This window comes from Heliconius melpomene, chromosome 20 (assembly GCF_056956725.1).
Source record: "Heliconius melpomene rosina isolate 202511_hmr_F chromosome 20, ASM5695672v1, whole genome shotgun sequence".
Lineage (NCBI taxonomy): Eukaryota > Metazoa > Arthropoda > Insecta > Lepidoptera > Nymphalidae > Heliconius > Heliconius melpomene.
Genome location: NC_140408.1, coordinates 6,079,329 through 6,100,099, shown reverse-complemented (window position 1 = coordinate 6,100,099; position 20,771 = coordinate 6,079,329). Strand labels below are relative to the sequence as shown.

At 30.0% G+C, this 20,771-nt stretch overlaps 1 protein-coding gene across 16 annotated transcripts in view; it reads right to left on the bottom strand.

Moving 5' to 3' along the window:
• Positions 1-20,771, bottom strand: part of Rbfox1 (RNA-binding Fox protein 1) — a 48,749-nt gene extending 27,978 nt beyond the window's left edge. For 7 of the 16 annotated variants that reach the window (XM_085204173.1, XM_085204167.1, XM_085204174.1 and 4 more), the window contains exon 1: positions 7,400-7,675. In XM_085204173.1, coding sequence (XP_085060299.1) covers positions 7,400-7,411 — 12 coding nt within the window. In that variant the 5' untranslated portion in view covers positions 7,412-7,675. Of the gene's footprint in view, positions 1-7,399; positions 7,678-20,617 lie in introns of those variants that run through there. The other 9 variants (XM_085204164.1, XM_085204161.1, XM_085204165.1 and 6 more) reach the window with 4 other exon arrangements.

Genomic DNA, 20,771 nt, shown 5'->3' with positions numbered 1-20,771 from the left:
ATCAACTAACCAGGGGATAACCGACTGGTTCGCCTTCAAATATTACATGCAACGCTTTAGAGGCGATATACACCAAATTGTTGCCAATGCGATACTCAATATATCACATACTTAGTAAATCGCCTTGTATATTTATTTATTTATAACCATAATAATTATATTATTTTAATTTCAAACAATAAAAAAAAAACATCTTAATCAATATAATTGTGAAACCGATATCTCCAACTTCATCATGAATAGGTACGTTAACGCGTGTTTTCAATTATAAGTTTTTTTTACTTCACGCTGAATCCCGCACTTCGTTGTCAAATAAAAGTGGAGACTTTCCGCCGTATTTTTAAAACGTTGTGTTAAGTTGCGGAACCCAACGACGCGCGTCTTGTTATCAGAGATAATATAATCACATCCGCCGCGTTTAGAGTCACACCGACACGACGACCTCTAAAGGTATTGGTATTTGAACTTGAAATTTAGTTAAACATAAGTAAGAGGATCTATTTGATATTGAAAAGATTTTTCGATTTTTCTAAAAAAAAAACGTTTTGAGATTTCGCACGGAATAAAAAATATAAATTAAATATTGTATAGATAAATACATTATGGCTCTAATGTTCTAGTGTTATACATGAAATTATTTGGCCCATACAGGGGTGCCAAAAGAAACCGAGGGAAATAATTCTTTTGAAGCCGAATATTCTTAAGGAGATACAATATTAAAATAAGAAATGCAATACGATCATTTTCATGACTTCATCATCTTTAACTCCTATTAATTTTTATTGAAATATATTGAAAAATTAAAAATATTCTTTTCTAGTTATATCAGCAACAATAACAACCGAGTGTTTTGTCGAATATAAGCAGGAAGGGAAATGATATAAATATTGAATCAATAAAAATATCTTAATAGTATTAAAGTAAATATTTAATTGAAATATAAAGGTCAAAATATTTTCTTATCGAATCGTATCGTTATTAAATTTTAAAAGGTGTGCTTGTTTAGTTCATTTGTCTGTCTGTAAAGTTTCCGAAATTGTTAAGACTTTTTTTTGTTTCACGCTGTATCCTGCATATAGCTGGGTATAGCAGAGGGCTCCGTGTTAAGATACTTCTCTACTACCGCCGAATATTCAAGACATTGCATGTTAAAGGCGGGCTTCAACGCCGAGCTTGTCTTGTTTAGTTGTTACCAGAGTGAGGAAATGACAGAAATCAAAATTTTATTTCCTCGACTGGGAATAGAAGAATAAAACACGCGTCGCGTTCAGTCGCTAGCTTGTGCCTCTGCGCCGGTCTTATCCTGACGGCTTGTTAAGACTTAAAACTGTTTAATTATACTTATACTTTTTATATCCATTTTTATAGGTTTGATCTAAAGATTACATTTCGCGTAAATTATATTTTATACCAGTAGGTTGTGAGATTAAATAAATATAATTATATTTATTTACTCTCAAATATAATTTTAAATAAATATAAATATATTTATTTCATCTCACAACCATCGTAATATAAATATGTAACATAAAAATGAACACATAGTACCTGCAATACACGTATTACGGTCGTTGTCAACATGTAGGAAAAATGAACATTTCTGCACTGTAGCAAAAAAATATACACAAAGAAAGTAGGTGGCTTACTCATTTCACCGGCTGCCATTATGTTATGTCACGAACGCTGTGTTTGTTTAAGATGTGCCCAAATGAGATATTATATTGCAATTATTTCAGATATGGCTGAAATTTTACCCAACGTGCTTTGAAAGAAATTTAGCATAAAATCTGTGATTTTTGTTTAAATTTGTGGAATTCTGTTCGTTATAAATTAAATCAGTTCTTACTATATATTAATAATATTTATTTATTTTATTTATTTATTTATTTATACGGATCTCCAACTGTCGTACATATTGGTTTACATTACATACATTCTTAGGATATACTAATACTATTATGTACAACTGATTATAGGAGAACACATCATTCATCAATAATAACAATGATTAATTTACACTATAGAAAAAAATAATAATAAATATATAACAAAAATATAAGATTACTTAATATTACATAATAGTTAAAATCATTTACAATTAATTCTATAAATTAACTTTATTGAGTATATGGTTGCATTTTCTTAAGAAAACTGAGAGCCTATCACAACCAATGTCTAACGTGACATCTTCTTTCAAGTACTCATTAAATGAACGAGAGATGCGATTAATGGGACTATTTTGTCCAAGGTTCGTTCTAGTTCTTTCCGTCTTGAAAAACAGACATGGGTTGCGAGGGGCTCTCTGAGGTATCTTAATATTAAATCTACTCAACAGTTCACTATCATCGATCTTTCCTTTGAATAAATTATGTAGAAACTTCATGTCTACGAGATCTCTACGGTTTGAAAGCAATTGCAATTTAAAGCTGCCAATTATGTCTTCATATCGTTCACTATGACTTAGAGTCTTAAACCTATAAACTAAATATTTAATAAATCTTTTTTTTTTTTTTTTTATATATATGTCATACGTTATATGGTAACGGAACAGTCACGGGTGGAACAGTCAAAGGCAGTCTGCAATAGACAGATACACACACCTGAACTATAATTTACTCTACTGGACTTGAGTTTATTATCATAAAGTTACCAATTTACAAACAAAGGAGCCCTCGGTGGTAAGGTTGAGGTCCCCGATAACTTCGATAAGCGTGTACTTACAAATATATTACATTCCTACAAAATTGAACTTAAACAATGTTTTAGAAGGCAGTAAATTTATAATTTTATTTTCTCAATGGAAAATTTTATTAATAAAATATTGTCTACATATAAGCCTACTGGGCAACTTTTGGTTTATATATTCTTAGCAATTATTTTTGTGCAATAAATGATTAATTTTAGATTTTTTTATAATATTCAACAAATTTTGATAAAAGATAATATTAAAAAAAACATATATTTCATAAATATTCCAAATATTTTTTAAATATCTATCATTAGGTAGCTTAATGAGCTCATAACATAAAAATTATATTAATTAGCAAATAAGTATATACAAAAATTAAATATGGCATCTTTCTTTTTGATGGTAACATTTTTTTTTATCTTCAAAATATAAAAAGAAAGTTAAAAGAAGTCATTAGCAGTAATGAAAAAAGGGTTGTACCATGAACATTAATTGAATTTGTAACTTTTTCGAGGAAACCACAACAATGAAGTCGACCATTAAATGGATAAAATGCCAAAGAGAAATTACGATGCTAAGCTACTAAAACTGACTGGACCTTTAAATAGGAGAAGACATTTTGAACGATATATTTAATTATGAATGTATTTTCATAATTATACCTATTTTATAATATAAGATACCAATTGTATCGTCAAATGGCACGCACTCAACTATCCGACTTGAGTCAGTTTTGATTTTCATTAACGTTTTTTTGCGAAAATTATATACATATACTAGCGGCCCGCTCGCGGTTTCACCCTCGTGAACTATGTTATTATTAATTTCTGTCTCCATGACTACGTCCTAGTGACGTCTATGCAAAATTTGACACTCCTAGCATTTGTAGTAACGAAGTTTCATACAAACTTTCAACCCCAAAAACAACCCCTTAGAAGTCGAATATTGAAAATTTCCGTCTTAGCGAGCACCTACGTCCTATAAGTAACTCCTATGCAAAATTTGAGATTCCTAGCACTTGTAGTTTCTGAGATTTCGTGATGAGTGAGTGACCTTTCGATTTTATATATATAGATTATTGTCATATGAATGTTTAATATGGATTGCTTACATTTTTGTAAAAAAATATTTATATTTAATCAAGTTTGTAATTCAATAATAAATTGATTGAGACACTTCATTCATCTGTTTCTACTCGTATCAAACTCAACAAATATATATGAAATATTATTATGTATATTTGTTTTTTTATTATCTAAACATAATCCATTTCCATAGCGAAATAAATTAATTTTTTTGTATTCATGTAGTGAACGATTTTGAGTGAGTTTTCGGCCGCTTGTAAGGAACTAATCTTTAAAATTATTCACTACATAAAGTTAATGGTTCATTCATTAATTACTCTCCTTTGATAAATTGTTAATAGAAAAATTTCTTGCCGAGTTGTATATGATATTATGTATTTGTTATATTTAATGTCATTTCAATATTTATTGATACAATATTTTTATACAATTGGTTATTAAAGTAGTAAATTTATATTACTATAGATAAAATAATAATTCGCAATTAAGTGTATTTTATAGTTAATGTTTTATTGTCTTGTATAGTTGTTGTGTTATTACAATCATTTACAAAGGAAATATAAAAAAAATAAAAGTAGACAGAAAAGGAAGGAGCTAAGACTGTTATGTTATTAAAAAAAATGATGCAACAGTGATTGGAAATCGAGACATGACATAGTTGACCTTCTCTTACTCATCTTGTTGTGATTACAAAATAGATAATTGTTTTCTGAATAAAAAGCATGTATTAATTAAGTATTCTTTTAAAACAAAATACATGTATATTAAAAGATAATATTCATTTATATAATACATTATTTCAGCTTAAAATAAAATAAAATTATAACGATTATGCCTTCCCTAAAAGCAACGCATTAACGTTTTAACTTCACTTGTAGATCACTTGTAGTGTACATTTTATCTTTATAGTTAAAATTATAATATAAAGCGAAAAGTACATAACGACTTACCGCCGCATATTAAAAACCGAGCCGACCGAGGCTCAGTTAGAAAGTGCATATAAAAGAGAAGCATTAGAGCTCAACGTCCGTCGTACAGTGTAATTGAAGACTCGTACGTCACAATCACGCATTGCACGCCGGTATCGCGAGTAACGAGACATGATTGCTCAGCCCCCACTTACGTACATATATACAAGTACATACATGTTGTAGATTTGTACTACTTTTAGACAACACTATCATGTATGATATAATACTTAAAATTAATGCCATTTCTATAGATGAAAATTTTTGCTTTGTGGGTACGTAACTACTTACCCCAAAATAATAAAATCATAAGGAGTCGATGTCCTGTACATGGAAGAGTTGTATAGAATATAATAGAATCCAAAACAATGAGTTTTTAAATATTTGCCTGTTCGTCTGTCTGTTAATCACACGTTAATCTCATAAAAGGCTTACCCGTTTAAAATTCAATTTTTACAATTGTATTTTGGCAAACTTCTCTTAACATTTAAACCAATATGAAGTATTTTGTTCGAATGTTCGAAATGATATTAACTGCATTATAAAAATATATAAAAAAAATAAAAACTAAAATGAAATTTTAGTTTTTGATGTACAGATGTTGTCTTTAAACTGGTAATGCTTTTAGAGCAGGAAAGTAATGCAGCTAGTAACTTAATAATAAAGTAGTTAAAGCGGGCGGAACCGCGAGCGGGTCGCTAGTTTAATATAACGTAGCTTTATTACTACCGATTGTAATACGAGTTAAGTTTTGTAAAACTTTTTATGCCCTACACAACAATCAATACTGTCTTTGATTTTTTATTTATTATAAGCGTAACCTAAATACACATTTAATTTACGCTTCCATTTTTTTCTTTTAAGTTACTTGACAGTAAGAAAAAACCTTAACTTAAAATTTATGGAAAATAAAGCCACTTCTACATAAATTCAGATATTTTTAAGCTATTACTTTGTCATAATTGACTAAAATATGATTATTTAATTAATATGTGTATAAATTAAAATTATATTTTGATTTAAAAAAACATTAACACGTATGTATTTTTTTTTCTTAGCAGTTAATTTTGATATTGTATTCGCCCCTATAACTAATACTGATACACTCGTGATAATTATAATAGACAACCAAAGGTCTAAATTATCTAGCTTTAACATACAAATACTAATGTACTTTAAATAATATATTCCATAGAAATTTAGTAACAAATACCAAATCGAAAATGTTGGTATTTTTTGTCGAAAAGCTAACGAACAATAGCTACCTGATTTCGAAATTCAACGATTGTTGGGCAGGTAGCAAGCTGAACTGTAATAATCGCGTCCCTGAACCCAAAATACGGACAAAGGGCGGTATGTGAATAATTTGTCCACATTACACAGGCTCATCGTGCTCACCTTGGGAGTCCTGAACCAGTTCCTTCTATAAACTCTTCTCTATAAAATGTTTGAAATAGTTCTTTACATTTTGTTTAAAAAAACTATTGTAAAGGATACGAAAGTTTCAATTTGCAGGGTTGTATTGGTTTAGAATTTATTATTTAAAACAGATGGTGCATCAAAGGAAACAATAAATTACAATAATGTCCGTAAAGTCAATGGATCGTGTGACAACAACAATAGTATTTGCCAGCTCTTTCATAATACGATAACTAAAAGTACAGTTCTAAATTAATGCTTCAAGCACCAGAAATGTAAAACGCAGATGTTACAGAGATATTTAAAATTATACATATAGAATAGATTGTCCACATATCTGTACATATATTGTTTTTGAAATGGATTCTGTACTGATAGGTACTACCACTATAATATTTGTGTAAATTTACAGGTATATTTTTATCAAAACATTCCCAAGCACAGCAGCATTCCCAAGTATAGGATGATATTTTCAGCCTCGGTACTGCTCGGATTGTTTGCGAGGGGCGACGGAGATAAAAATACCGCATGCGCTAAGTAAATGGAAAATATGAAGTATGACGATGATTTTCAACAATTTTTTGCCTTTTAAATTATTTAACACATACAGTTTATGTTTCACGAGTACATTTTTGGAAATTTATTCCCGATTTTATTGCCATACTTTGTCTCTTTTAGTCATACAATTAACGCAACTCTGAAGAAAGGAACAACAACAATGAATTCATTCACAGTTCAATGTCACAACAATGGATTGTATATGGGCATAGTTATTTATATAGTTAGGTATAAGATGCCGTCGTAATCTTTACTATAGTAACTAGCGACTGCTACTATTAAACAACGTATAACGTTTCATTAAATTGTTTTCTTAATACAATTTATATAAAGTAAACTGGAATAAGCAACAATTAACATGTACACAGTACGTATATAGACGTTACCAATTTATATTCGTGCACATCTACAATAATAGCTTATCTGCAAATTCACTCTCTATTCATTCTTGTCATTACTAGAAACAAAGAAATATTGGTAATGTTTATAAATTAATGATGTTGTTTGCTGTAGATCCATTAAATTCTATAAATACATTATTATTTCTGTATCTCATTACGCATTATTGATGGAGAAACAAACTAATTCTAAACTATATGGCTATATAGACAATCTATTCGTTAGAAATGTTCTTTTTCGTTTTGTTAGTAAAGATATTTAGAAGAACCAAAAATACTCACAGGATAGTACATCCCCTGCGGCGGCAAAAAAAAGGCCCCTGAACCCCACAGCTTGCCGTTTATATTTACTTTGCGTAGCACAAAATGACACTCAACCAACGCCACTCGATTTGGCGTTATCTCCACACCACAAATCTTATAAACTCGAGGTATTCATGGGTGTTTAATATAGTATAACAGTGAACAAGATACAACAATTTGTAAATTTTTAGGTTATGTAGATATAGCGCGGAGGAACGCGCTATAGCACTGAAAGCGGTTGACGTCGATGTGCAACAACGAGCACGAACAGGCGCGCCGCGCGTGGCGACGCACCGAACTCATACGAGCCGCCGTCTGCGAGAAAGGGACAGTGATACACCGAACAGAATCGAATTTTCACTGCTCAACCTCAAACCGTTCGTACTCTATCTTTGTCTAGCATACAATATACAATTAGACAAATAAAAAGCCTTACTATTTCGGTATTTTCAATAACTTTATTTCTGCCATATTTGTATTTAATTTCAAATAAGTAAGTCGGATACATTTAATGTGAGTTTTATATTATTATATTTATTGTTATTTATTAATGTTTTAATATTTGGGTATCAGTAGAATAGACAGACAAAACAAAAGTGTATAACATAAAAGAGACAGAACCGAAAATGAAAATCTTACAATCTAAATCAATTTAACTTAGAAATTTGTATATATTCTCTAATATTCACATTGTATACGATGCGACGCCCAAAGAGTGGCATCTACTTCGTACGTCCCTGTCGTTTAGCCGAGAGGGGCTTGGATCAATGAATCGTTCCCAGGCCCCCCGGCCCCGGTCCCGGTCCCGATCCCGGCATCATCCCAACGTGTGTAGCACGCTCCCTCTCATTTCATATCGCGCTCGTAAGAACTCATTTTTAGCAAACACAGAATGTGTAAATTATTTTGTGTAACATTTAAAGAATAGTAATAAGACATCTACTTTTAGATAAAGGCTCCTATTGTGGATTTGTCTTCAATTTATTATGAAGAAGGTTTATGATTTAGAACATTTAATACCTATTTAAAAAACGGGACGGTTCTAGAGATTCGTGGAGAAATTTAGTAATTAAATAAAATTATCATTGATGACTTAGTTATTTTTAAATCAGGAGGACAGATGTAATTTCCTTCCTTAATATTAATATAAATTAATAGGCAAACAGTATATTGATTTTTAATAATGAACATTGGTTATCTAGATAACATTAATATACTTATTGTATATTTATTATTGTTATAGTATGTACATATTTAATACAAGTATAATAATTAAGTAAGGAATAGGTTCGTTTAAAATAAATTTAAATTTGAGTAATGTATGTGTATCAACTCAAAGCTACATAAAAAATTCAAACTTTAAATACTTTCTTTCAAAAGTAAGAGATATTTCCTATATGTATATTATACACTCTATATAGAATACAATTTATATAGGTACCAATTAAAAACAATATACTTACTAAATAAATAAAAATATATAAAAAAAAAAAAAATAAAAAATATATTAAATTTATATGTCGTCTCAATAAAATAATAATTTTACCTTATAAATATTTGTTTAAGTAGACTTGTACTATCAACGATTCGTAAAACTATATAATTTCATTTTTATTTACAATTATTTAATACTAAATCGCCTAAGTTGACTTATAAGAAAATATAAGAATATATTTCGGCTCTAGAATAGAATTTATTTGTTCGTCCTTCCATCCATCCATCCTTCCTCCAGTCCTTCATCCATTTAACTGTATTGATATGATTTGTATGTTAAATTAAGAAATAGGTATGCACATGCTTGCACTTTCCAATATTATGACTCCAGTTTCAGTCGGCTTATTACGTTTTAACGTTAAAAAATAGTAATAATCTATATATATAAAAGGACTTGTCCTCACTGACTGAGGTAAGACGCACGCACAGCCGTGACTGCTGATGGTAGAAACGTTAAATTTGGACAAAAGTTTACTTTCGTAATCTGGACATCCACTAAGAAGGGATTTTGAAAAATATTAACCCTAAAGGAGTGAAATAGGGGTTCAAAGTTTGTATGGAAAAAAAATTAAAACGGCACCGATTTATATAAAATTTGAAATTTAGATTTTTAAAAGTATTTAATTGAACACGTGTTTTATCGTTTTCTAGAATTCTCCCCCTAAGGGTGCAAATAAGGGGTTGAAAGTTTGTATGGAAAAATCTTTAAAACGCCACCGATTTTTATAAAATTTGAAATTTAGACTCTTAAAAATATTTCTTTGAACACATGTTTCATGGGTTATTAGAATTCACCCTTAAATACGCAAGCGAAGCTGCGCGCGTCCGCTAGTATACTTATAAAGACAGTTAAACGGTTAAAATAATTTATATTGAAAATTATATATACAAACGTAATGTCATATATAATGACATTACGTTTCCTATTAGTATTTTAATATTAACTATATTTTTAATATTGATGTGCAGGATAGCAGGAAAAACAAATAAATAGGTAACTTAAGAAACGAGTGGTGCCCTCTAATCGCATTTATTGGAAGAAACTAACGCTCTCTAGTGAAGCGCAAAGCAACTACTCAAGTAAACTTTGTAGAATCTGGTTGCAAACAACGGCCACTAGGTTAACATTTTACAGGTTTTTAGGTATTAACAGAATTTTCTGTGTCGTTACAGAGAAAACTCTGTTAATGAATACTTATATATTGGTCACCGTTAGAAAATTATCATTCATTGTAAAAACTATTGGATTTATCAAAATCAACTTACCCAAATACAATTGTTAAGATTCTCCCAGTCTTGTCTCCATTCTAACAATAATAGATATTTAGCTCGCATAGCCCTTATTATAAGCGAATTTTTCTTTTGTTTAAATTTTAAATTACAAAATATAAAATAATCAATAATTATTTCACGTTTATTAAATAACTGATTACTGATAACTGGCTGCATTTAAAATAAAAAATTCGATATTGCACTATAAACACGAAATATTTAAATTTCGAATCATCGATCACTTTTATCTTTCAGAAATATGTAACATGTGGCAAAGGTAAATAATAATTAAATGTATATTTAATAATAAAATAATAATTATGGAGTAAATATATAATTTTATAAAATTCAAATTTAATAGCGAATTAATGTAAAATCCTATAATTGAACAATAAAAAATTTAAACAAATTGATGATGCCATTATATTTATCCTCCATGATTACATAATTTTGTTAATGGGTACAGACTACAGAGTACTCTGTACTACAATATGTAGATGATGTACTTCATCTATATATTGTAGTATAATAATAATAATACTACTACAAAAATACTACTAAATGTTAAACAACTTTGAACTTTGCTGTCAATACCTACGACTCGATTTCGGAATGAGGCGTGTGCGGCGGTGTCCCTTTGATAGGTATCTGCGTGTGTCGGTCTTGACAAATGACGTTTTATTTTACAACGATAACTTTATTATTTAACTTTGTTTGAAAAAATCACTCTTTCAGAGGCTTTTATAGAGTAGTAAAAACGGTGGTTTTGATTTAAAGCGGTGATAAAAATACTCTGTATTGCAGTTCCTCGTCAAATGTAAATTAAAAGGATAAATCCTTAAACCGATACTTGGTCTTGGACAAATTCCAGACACTGCATATAAAATAGTATCGAGTGATTTATATAACAGTGACAAATTAAGATGATCATTTCTTTAATTATTCTAGTATTTTTGGATGCATAACGACAATGACAAATGACAAATTAGGAGTGGAGAGTTATAGGGGATGAATGATGGTGAAGTATTACAATTGAAGGATAACGGAGAACAAAATCCATATATTGGTGTACTTTAAGGAATTTTATATTTATATTGGAACAGGAAATTTTGAAGCAATTGAAGCTAGAGGAGGTCGCCTTACATCCATTAATATTACATATTATTTTAAATTATTCAATGTTAGGAAACTGTAATGTAAGAATAAGATTACTATTATTATTATTAAAAAATAAAATATAATTGTGGCAAAAATCTTTTATTTTACATAAAAGATTTTCAAGACATTTTGTATCCAACTAAAAATATATTTAAAACTATGCTTTACAACGAAAGAGGCAGGTCATGAAAGCTAGACTAAGTGGCAAAAATAGGGTTACCTCCTGTAAAAATTATAAACATAATAAATTCAACTTCGAAAGTAATTTACAATAATAATAAATGTAACAATTATATCAAAGACATAAATTACTTTATATTAACAACTTATAAAGTGAAGTAAAACTCCTTATTATACACTAAAAATAAATATAGGTATAACATACATTTAAAGAACAACAACCCATATAAACACATATAAACCAGTAGGTACAGAGAGAGGCTCTATCGCTAAAGGAGCAATATCAACTTTTATCTTTATCTATACATGAAGGAAAAACATTCAACTTCCATTCAAATCAAAAATTATGCGGATGGAAGAGTAAGAAATTTGCCATACTTAAATTTTATATAACGAAAGAGTACAGAAAGACACACAAATCTTTTATGGTCTTTATAATTTTTAAATTCCAGTGTATTTTACGTGGTATTATGATAGTATACGATAGATTACATTTATTTTGTATCAACTTTAAAACACAAAAATGAGACACAAACATTAAAAGTTCCATTAAAATTCGCTAGCTGTAGTCGGTTTTGTGTGTGTAAAGTTGACAACCCTTGTAGGGCGCAGTTGTGGGCGGTCATAGGGAAGTCGCGGACATCAGTCATTCCGTCTGTTTGCCGCCACGACCACCCCCGACCCACTTACTTGCCTGTCCCCTGCATATATGTACGGTACGGTGAATAAGATTGCGTAACAAAGATCGTGAGACAGTACTTGTGTAAAATGCGCTTGGATTAACAAATAGCAAAAAAATTCTGTAAATAAAAAGTGTAAGAAAAACAACTGATAAAAGCGTTTGCAATTATATAATATTGTAGTTAATTTGAGAGTATACTGTAAATTTTGTCGTGTATATTTCGAGGGATTTGACTTTGTGAATCCCGAGTGTGATTTTAACATAATTATTTCAAAATAATATTAGATAAATAAATATGCCAACAATATTATTTAGAGGCTAGTCGTAGCGCAGAGTCAGAAAGTGTGAGTGCAAACGCGACAGGTTGTGGTTTCGATTGCCATTTGACGAAATGAATTTAATATTTTCATTTTTTCGCTCTGGTGGTGCGGCATTGACTTCCGCCACTCAACGTGCGTAAACGTCCGCAACAGACTGTTTAAGACAGTCTAGGTTCACTAGGTTCCCTCTGCCTACCCTGCTGTGAGCGGGATACAGCGTAACGCAAAAAAAAAAAATTTTGAAGTTAACTAAAACACTGATTGCTAGCCTGAGTAAACGTGCGTAATATTAAAAATGGAAAGTTATGTCTGTAATATTTTTAGGGTGGCATTTTAATTGGCTGTTGCATAAAAAATGATTCGCTGTTGGTTAAAGTCTACATACATACATGTAGACTGTAGAGGTACCTACTGCTTACGAGCATTATGCCTCAACGATAGGACGCGGCGCGGCGCGAGCGTCGATGTTTTTAGGTCGTCGCTACCAAATCCACACTTTTCAATGACTACTCTCGGAATAGAGGACCGAGATATATGTACATAATATGTAAGGTGTTTTGCAGACAATCCAAACATGTATGTTGAGTACATTTAAACATTATATGTAGGTTTGTAAATATTATTGTTTAAAATGAAGAAAATGTAATTGTAATGACAATTACTGTTAATGGGTTCAATATATTATTTTTTTTTTAGGGTTCTGCACCACAAAGGGAACCCTTATAGGATCGCTCTGTCCGTTTCAAGATGTCGTTGAGATATCAAGCTAAAATTATTATCAAATGATCAGGTCTACTACCCAGAAAAAAATAAAGCTTCTAAGTCATCACAATAAGAAAAAAATACGAAATAATTATTTAGAATTATATCAAGATATAGTCGTATGTCATAAAATGTTCAATTATTATCCATTTGTCAGATCATGTGCTTTACATAATGGGCTTAGTCATCTAAAGCGATAGACTCCCTAATGCGATTGATCAAGGATTAATCTTCTGTGTGCACTAAAACAGGTTCCTCTTTAAGTACCCTAAGCGTGTGTGTACCTTAAAAAAATTAAACTGAGGAAAAGAATTAGTGCGAATCCTTATTTTTATGGTTCTAATAAAGAAAAGTTCGTGACTTCTGTAATTTTCTTTTAATAACATTCTTTGATAAAAAAAAGTTATTTAGGCCTCAATTTGGTTTCTTTCAAATGGTCGAAGGTTGCTAATGAAAAACGGAACCCAGTCGGTGAATCACTATGATTTTCGATAAGAGAACGTTATTGTTCAGTACTTTTAAGGTATTTAGGACAGAAAGAAAGAATGAAAATATATTGGCTTTCATAAGCTCCACCCATATCTTTCTTTTAATTTGTACAAGATAATCTTGCAAGGTTATATTTAACTAATTCTTAGCCGCCTGAGTGACTGACTTGCCTAAAAAGTAAAACATAATACCTCACTAATGAATTTTGTATCAGGGATTATCTATTTTAAATATTTTCATTAACATACATTTCAATTTCTTGAGGTTTATATTGAAAAAGAAGAGTACTATTTCTCTTTACTTATGAATTATAGTTACACTAAATAGGTACTTATGCTTTCTACCCACTTTTACTTCAATCTCTCAGAAACTTAAGCTTCGGCTAACAAAAGCGAAAGCTTTTTGTTTAAAACCAAAGTAATTGGTAGCACACAGACAGTGGTGAAAATATATAGTTAAATGTTGAATTTTCAGGATGAGGGAATCCCTTTACTAAAAGCATTTGACAAAATTATGTCTGTACATTAAATATGTATGTTTTTTTAAATTTTTACACACACGTCTGAACTAAGAACTGGATAAAAGATATTTTCCTTTTACATAAAAGCTTAAAAGTAGATAATTTGGAATATTTGATGAATAAGCAGAACAATCCAGCTTAACTATATTCATAACTATCGCAATGACAATGAAACAAAAATTTTCAATATTAAGCATTCATACTATTTTCAGTACGAGTCCGACTCGCACTTAATCAGTTTTTAGTTAATAAACAGTTGCTAGTAACGTTAAGTCATTTTTAAAAACATAAGAAATAAGTAAAGATCAAAGGAAACAGATATGGGAACGCAGTTCCATTTCGATTATTGTAGTCCCTTTTCTTTTATAGAGTGGAAAAAGGAAATGTGAATATAATCGTAACAATTACAATAGGTGCTATGAAGCGTTTTCCAAAAGCAAACAAAGATCGCGTGCAAGTAACTGCTATGCTTAGCTTCTTGGACTTTCGCAAATCATTCGACAATTTCAGCAGTAAAGTACTACCTTGACCTATTACTATAAACTTCTTCAACAGGCCGTATAACTCGGAACTTGATAGTTTTGAAAACTTTTAAGCGTGCATTGGGTACTAAAGAAAATGTAAACGTAAAAAATCTTTGCCTTCTTTGTATATCTACATACAGATTTGCTGATTATTATAATATTTATTTATTTAATTGTTATAAAAAATTATAAATAGAAAACGCAATAATTATTTATGCACACATTCTAAATGCTAGAGTTAACTCTGACGCTGACATAACTCAGTTACATCGAAAAGATTAACGTGATGTAATGAGATGTAGGTGTTAATCCTTAAGAACTATTGTGTTTATTTTTTCTTATTGGTTGTATGCAGTCTGGTGTTTTTAATTAATATTTTTATTTAGGTCTCTTCAGCTCACTTTTCTCGCAACCTTGATAAAAGTCGGCTGAAGAGACCTAAATGATGCGACTTGAGTCTCAAGTAAAATTTACAAAGATATTTTGGTTAAAAGTTTGGTGCTAAAAAAGTCCATTTGTCTCTAAACATACAGATCTTTTTTTAAAAATATCCGTATAAAATCCCTTCATTTTCATGCCCCTCTAGATTGGTGTCGACGATATTTTTTTCGGATCGGCCATTTTGTTTTTTATTTTCCAAAACCTACCTAAGGATATTTGGGTTTTTCGAGAAAAAGATATACACAATAAAGGTATGTCATTTATTCATTATATCATTTAAAAATAATAACAAAATTGAATATAAAAACATAGTAATCAGACCGCAAACGTAAGGTGGTTCTTTTCAATCACACAAGAGCATTTTATTTATTGTGAATGGATAGAACAAAAGCGCCTGGTAGTAAAGTCAGTCGTAAATAAAATATGAAAACAAATAGGAATTGTACGGGATACGAGAGGGCGTAGCGACATAGCCAAGTGGTCCGCATCTCTCAGGAGAACCAGCTTACATTGTGTATTTATAACATATGATATAATAGGATAATAATCATTCTCTTTTCAAATTACCCGAGCACGCCATAGATTATGCATAATATTTACCTATCTATGTGATAAACTGTTTGCTATGTAACTGGCCAATGGCCAAGTTAGCGAAGAATGTAGGAACATTACAATTAATATTTAGACCACAACCGTAACTTTTGTGTAAATAGCCTAACAAAAGAATATTTATTTGTTAACGGGTAATATGACTTAAAAAATCTTTATTATTTACAACTACTGACTTTAACATCTCTGTAGACCAGTATTACAAAACTCAGCAGTCTAACGAGAAACGGATCGCGACTCTAGAGATTCAATAGATTTTTAAGTTAACAACAAATACAACTTGAAACCTGCATTTATTAAAAATATGTTTATTTTCCAAATTATCAAATTTCGCAGCTTTAATATTCTAATTTCTAGTTATGGCTAATAATACATAAAAATGTAAAGGTTTATGTCGTTTTGACGGTACCCGAATTCATGTACCTACTTGGCAAGGTTTTCCTTCTAAAGGATCCTTTACATCATTCTATTAGTGAGAAATATAAAAGAGCTAAAGAGCATTCAGTTTCTCTGATAAGCCTAAAATAGGCCAATTTGAATCGGAACAAATTCAAAGTTAGATTTACAGTTAACTTATCGTGTAATCACATCTTGGGAAAATGCAACATTAATTCTATTAACTTACTTATTAATTGTATGTTGAAAAGATGCAACATTCGTTCTATTTTAGCCTTTTTTTGTAGCTTCATCACGCTGTATCCCGCACAGAGCAGGGTAGGCAGAAGAGATCTGGGAAGTTAGTTTTAAGACACTTCCATCTCATTAAAACAATCAGGCAATCTGGGGAGATTATTATCTTTTTTTTTAATGAATATATAACGTAAACACGACCTGCCCAAATTGTCGTAAATATTAATATATTTTTAATTTCCTTAATTTTTAAATCAAGGATAAACTTTATTAATATTTCTAAATTGACTCAATTGTAATGAAAATATTTAGAAAAAAACTGCGTGTTTTTTTGTAACACAAAACAAAGTAAACATTATATATTCTGATATATATTTTTTATAAAATATTTTTTTTTTATAGAAGATTTAAAAATCGGTGTATAAATCGGTAAAACGAAAATAAAAGACGGAGAAATTGACGGACACACATATAAAATATAGTTTTCGAATAAGGTACCTCCTATTTTTTGAAAAAAGAAGTCGGTTAAAAACATACTACTTCATAAATATCTCAACTCTTGGTTTGAATGATACTTCAGTGTTTTAATATAGGAGAAAAAGAGATCATAATAATTATTTGAGGCTGACTTACCTACTACGCATAAATATAAAATTATTGTAGAGAAGGATATATGTAGGTATTTCAATTTTAAGGCTTACATTTTGTCATTATATACTCTGTACAAATGAATAGAAAGAACAGAAAGCCACTTGACATATTCTCTTTAACTTGTATTTACACTAACTACATTTAAGTAAGAATCTATATATACGAGTATATATAAATAAACCAACGTACATTGCAATAATAATTATTTGTCTTTGTATATATGAAAAAAATATGATTAATAAAAACATTGTACTCGTACTGTAATAATACATCTTTTATTATTGTTTGCTTATATTTTTAAGTAAATGGTGAGTAAAATGCAATTACTTGTCATAAGCTTAAGAATATATTTAGTAATATGAAAATAACTCTTCTACAATCCACTCTGTATATTTTATCTTTAAGATGTGAAAAAGATACGTAGTTTTCTTTTATAATATAGATAAAATGTAAAATAAAAATTAAAGCAAATGATCATAAAATAAAAAATCACGTTAAAAATTCAGTTAGAATACATCGCTTAGAGTCCACAATCTGCATAAATACAAACGACCGGTCCTAACGCAACATGATTAAGTGCATCGTTTTCAGTCGACCTCGTCGCCAATCTAACATTTAGTTTAGAACAATTTCTACCGATTGTATGCATTCTAAAAATTTTAAGCCAATAAACAAACTAGATTGTCTTTCTTTCAGTCAAGACAATTAGGGAATAATTAAATCATAAAAGAATCATAAACGAATAAATTTTATTTTGATAATTTACAGACTTGAGGTCAGTCTAACAGGTAACTGTAAACGACAGGTTGTGGGTTCGATTCTCTTTTGAGGAAATGAAACTGAAAATATTTTTACTTCCTCGTTCTGATAACAAGTAAAGCGCGACGTGGATTCCAGAAGAGGAACGGAAGTGTATTAATAAGAATTTAGTGTCATAACACTAGGTACCCTGCTATGTGAGGGATACAGCGTGATAACTTGCAAAAAATATTTCAAAACTGACTATTCTGTCGATCTGTTTATTCTGTCGATCATAATTATGATATACATTTATTTATTACCATACTCGTATTTAATTACGCTATGTGTCATGGAAACTAAAACTTTTTAAACTACTTATATGTACGTAATTGTATTCAACAGAAGAATTAGATATTGATTATTGTAATAGTTTTTATTGAATTAACACATTGGAATTCGAGAAGACCTCCCTCTTAATTGTACAAATATATATTTACATAATAACATATTCACATTTTAATTATATGCAATTACATTTTGAAACTTTTGCTAAAGTTAAATAGAAGTAGAATCGAGTAACCCGTTTGCATAGATACTTCTTCACCAAAGCAAAAAAAAAAAAGATAAAACGTAGACGATGTAAATGTTTTTAAGGCGGACGGCGTCAGGGCCTTTTATATAATAAGGGTTGTTGCTAGCTTTTTTGCTGTTCGTAAAGTACACAAGCCGGTATTTCCGTTTTATGAAGCTTCTTTCCACTTTCATAATATATGTACATACTAAGAATGTTTATACATCATACTTATGTATGTATGTAACATTCTTTTTTGGTGGGATATAATATTTGACTTCTATATCTAACTTGCTTTTACCTGTGAATTTGTTCTTGATGTTAAATTGAATTAACTGAACTGAGAGTTGTGTATGGAACAAAACATTCTAAGTGCTCGTGGTGAATATGATCATAATTTACAGCCTTTTTATATCCTACCGATAACTATCATTGATAAGAAGACATACCTACCAACACGATAAGAATTTTATAATTCATAACACTTGTTCCTGAGATAGCGTCTTCAACCAAACAAATTTATAATATTTGAATACACAAATACCTACACATCATATTTGCAATATTTTTTAAACTTCACGCTATATCCCGTATATAACAGAGGGTAAGAGTAAACACACTACGTTCCCCATTTTTTCTAGAATTCGAATTTTTGCTAGGCATTGCGGAACTCAATATGGCGATTTTGCAAAGTGTTGCAAATAAATAATTATTATTTTGTACTAAAATACTAAATTGAATAAATAATAATTAATAAAATATAATAGAAATAAATATACATATAATTTTATTTCTAGTTGCTACACAATAAGTAGATATATTTAATATTGGCAATAAGACGCTTATAAAAAGTAACAAGTGATATTCTTTATACAATTTGTCATATAGTATCATTGTAGTTTAATTTCCAAAAGAAATTCAATTTTATTTTTATCGATAGCAGTTATCGTAGCGCACGTTTTTCTATTCTTCAAGAGGGAACATTGGAGATTTAAAGAAATTGAAGTTTTTGTTTCAAGTTCTATTTATGTTTTTGAATAAATTAATTATAACTTAAGGTAACTTTTGAATTTGAAAAGCATAATTTTACTCTTTTATTTTTTGGTATACTAAAGTTGAAATTGCTTAGGAACCGACTATTGACACATGTAGGTATTTTATTGTACAATAAAAAAATGCATTTTTATTAATACATAACTAATTACAAACTAAACATAATTTATAAATATTGGAAAATAATAAAGCACCATTCGATACATACTACAATCCCCGACACTGCCTGTCTACAATACTCGTAGTTCGACAACACCGGTGCCTATTCCCCGAATGCAATCACGTTAACGTCAACAATACGTTGCATTAATCGCCTTAAACAGAGTGCGCTTCAGTTACCAATATCCAAACTACGATTCCGGATTATATAGACACTATTTATTGAATCGAAAAATATTTGTACATTCTTGCTTAGGATGAGAGCTCACTTTTAAAATGATATATACTTATTAGTATAATTTTAGTGATAATGTTAAGAGATATAGGTATTTATATACAAAATTTACATATTTTATATGTGAGAGAGAGAGGCTCAAGCTTGCAGCTGTAGAGCGTAAAAATTCTGGGTTCCATTCCCACATGGGAGAATGAAGTATTTAATATTTTAATTTACTCGCTCTTGTAAGAGGCTCTTCTAAAATCTTTATAAAATTACAATTTCGTGAAAATAAGGACAAGATAGATACATATAATATGTATTAAAATATTATATTTGTCTTTCGCGCCAAATTTATATTTAAAAGTAAATATATTTCCCTAGAACAACCCCTCAATTTATCTGTTTGCCCGAATTTTATACTATTATTTACAAACGACATAATATGTGTATCCTGATTTCAACATAAGTAAGTGAGTAAAAGTAAAGTAAAAAAACATAAATTTTATACACATAGATACATTTCACAATTTTTACATAAATGTAAATAGTTTTGATAATAATCAAAATATTATCCATTTCTTTCATATTTACATAAAGTTTTTGTATACCGTCAACTCTTAACTTAACGTAAGTTAGTAAAAAGTATCATAATTTTAAGTATAAATGTATACAAAATACAACAAACTATAATGAGATATAACTAACGTGAAGTGATCCTTACCTTATCGTAAGCAGAGAAGGAATTAGCGAGGGTTGTCGTAGGCCATGTGTCGAGGGCCGAGGCGAAGGCAGGGCGGGCGGGCGTGCAGCGCGGCTACCGACGCGGCACTAGGGCAGCCACGCCGCCTCCGCCCCCGCCGCGAATTCTTCGCTGT